Raw genomic sequence first — 1,247 nt, forward strand, 5'->3', positions numbered from 1 at the left:
TATATATATATTTATTTTTTTTTTTTTTTTTTTTTCACATCTTTGCAGGCCGCAGGAGGAATCTTTGGGCTGATATTCACAGTTCCTGATCTGATTAATAACTGTGAAGAACTGATTAAAAACAAACATCAGACTGAAGCTAGCACATTTCTGAAGACAAAAGCTAAGGAAATCTGTGAGACTGTGAAACAATTTAAAAAGCCATTGAATGAATTGCAGTAAGTACATAAGTGTTTCTCTGAACATTTTATGTAAATGGTATATTGAGTAAGCAACACGAGTAAGACTGCTTACTATAACACAATAATAATACAGTAGATCTTGTATTTACGACTCACTGCTGGATTTAATTGCCTCTAAATTTATCTTTCAGAGAGATGCTCAATCAAATCCCTGAAATGGAGTGTCACATTGATTTGGCTCAGGAGATGTTTGGATCTCAAATATACACGCAAGGCACCATTTGTATGGAGTATAAACAGACCCAAAAGCAGGACAGGAAGACACAGAGGTTTATTTTCCTATGCACAAAAGACATAGGAGAAACTAAGTATTGTTCCACAGGAAAAGACAAATCAGGTGACAACAAGAACAAAAGACAGAAGAAGAAGGCTACTTCAACTGAAGACCGCGGTCTTAACCAGGAGAGGAAAACTGCTTTTCAGAGGAAACCACCACAAAAGTCTAAAACAAAAGTAAAGCAATTTCAGTTCCGCCTTCCTAAAATAATGATGTCTAATGTGCGTTCTCTTCCAAACAAAATAGAGGAGCTCCAAGAAATGACGGAAGATGTGGAAAACTTTAATTCCGATCTGATGTTCTTCACAGAGACATGGTTGAATAGGAACTCACCCAGCATTAGCTTGGAGGGATATACGTCTTACCGGGTTGATCGTGATGCACGGATTACTCAGAAAAGTAGAGGAGGGGGATTGATAGTGCTTGTGAATGAGGCCTGGGCGACTGATGTGGAGGTGGAAAACATCAGGATTACTCGAGATTATGAGTTAATGGTTGTGTCCATTATACCACATGACCACCCTGAGGGTGCTCCACCACTTATCTTCATCCATGTGTATATCCCTCCAGGACCTAATATTACTCAAGCTGCCATTGACATCGCTGGTGTTTACTATGATGCTCTGGAGCAGTATCCTGGTAGTCCTGTTTTCCTGTTGGGTGATTTCAACCATTGTGACATCACTGATCTCTTGGACCTGGAGCAATATGTCACATGCCCAACCAGA

At 39.5% G+C, this 1,247-nt stretch overlaps 1 protein-coding gene across 1 annotated transcript; it reads left to right on the forward strand.

Annotated features, from left to right (window-relative positions):
* Window positions 1–161: 161 nt before the first annotated feature.
* LOC107579140 (uncharacterized) lies at window positions 162–1,229 on the forward strand (the record flags this gene model as incomplete). The annotated part of the gene is made up of 2 exons (XM_016265002.1): window positions 162–218; window positions 374–1,229. A coding segment is annotated over exon 2 (852 nt), but the record flags the coding sequence as incomplete, so codon positions are not given.
* Window positions 1,230–1,247: the final 18 nt, after the last annotated feature.

Source organism: Sinocyclocheilus grahami, unplaced genomic scaffold, assembly GCF_001515645.1.
Source record: "Sinocyclocheilus grahami isolate Dianchi unplaced genomic scaffold, SAMN03320097.WGS_v1.1 scaffold14606.1, whole genome shotgun sequence".
Taxonomy (NCBI): Eukaryota; Metazoa; Chordata; class Actinopteri; order Cypriniformes; family Cyprinidae; genus Sinocyclocheilus; species Sinocyclocheilus grahami.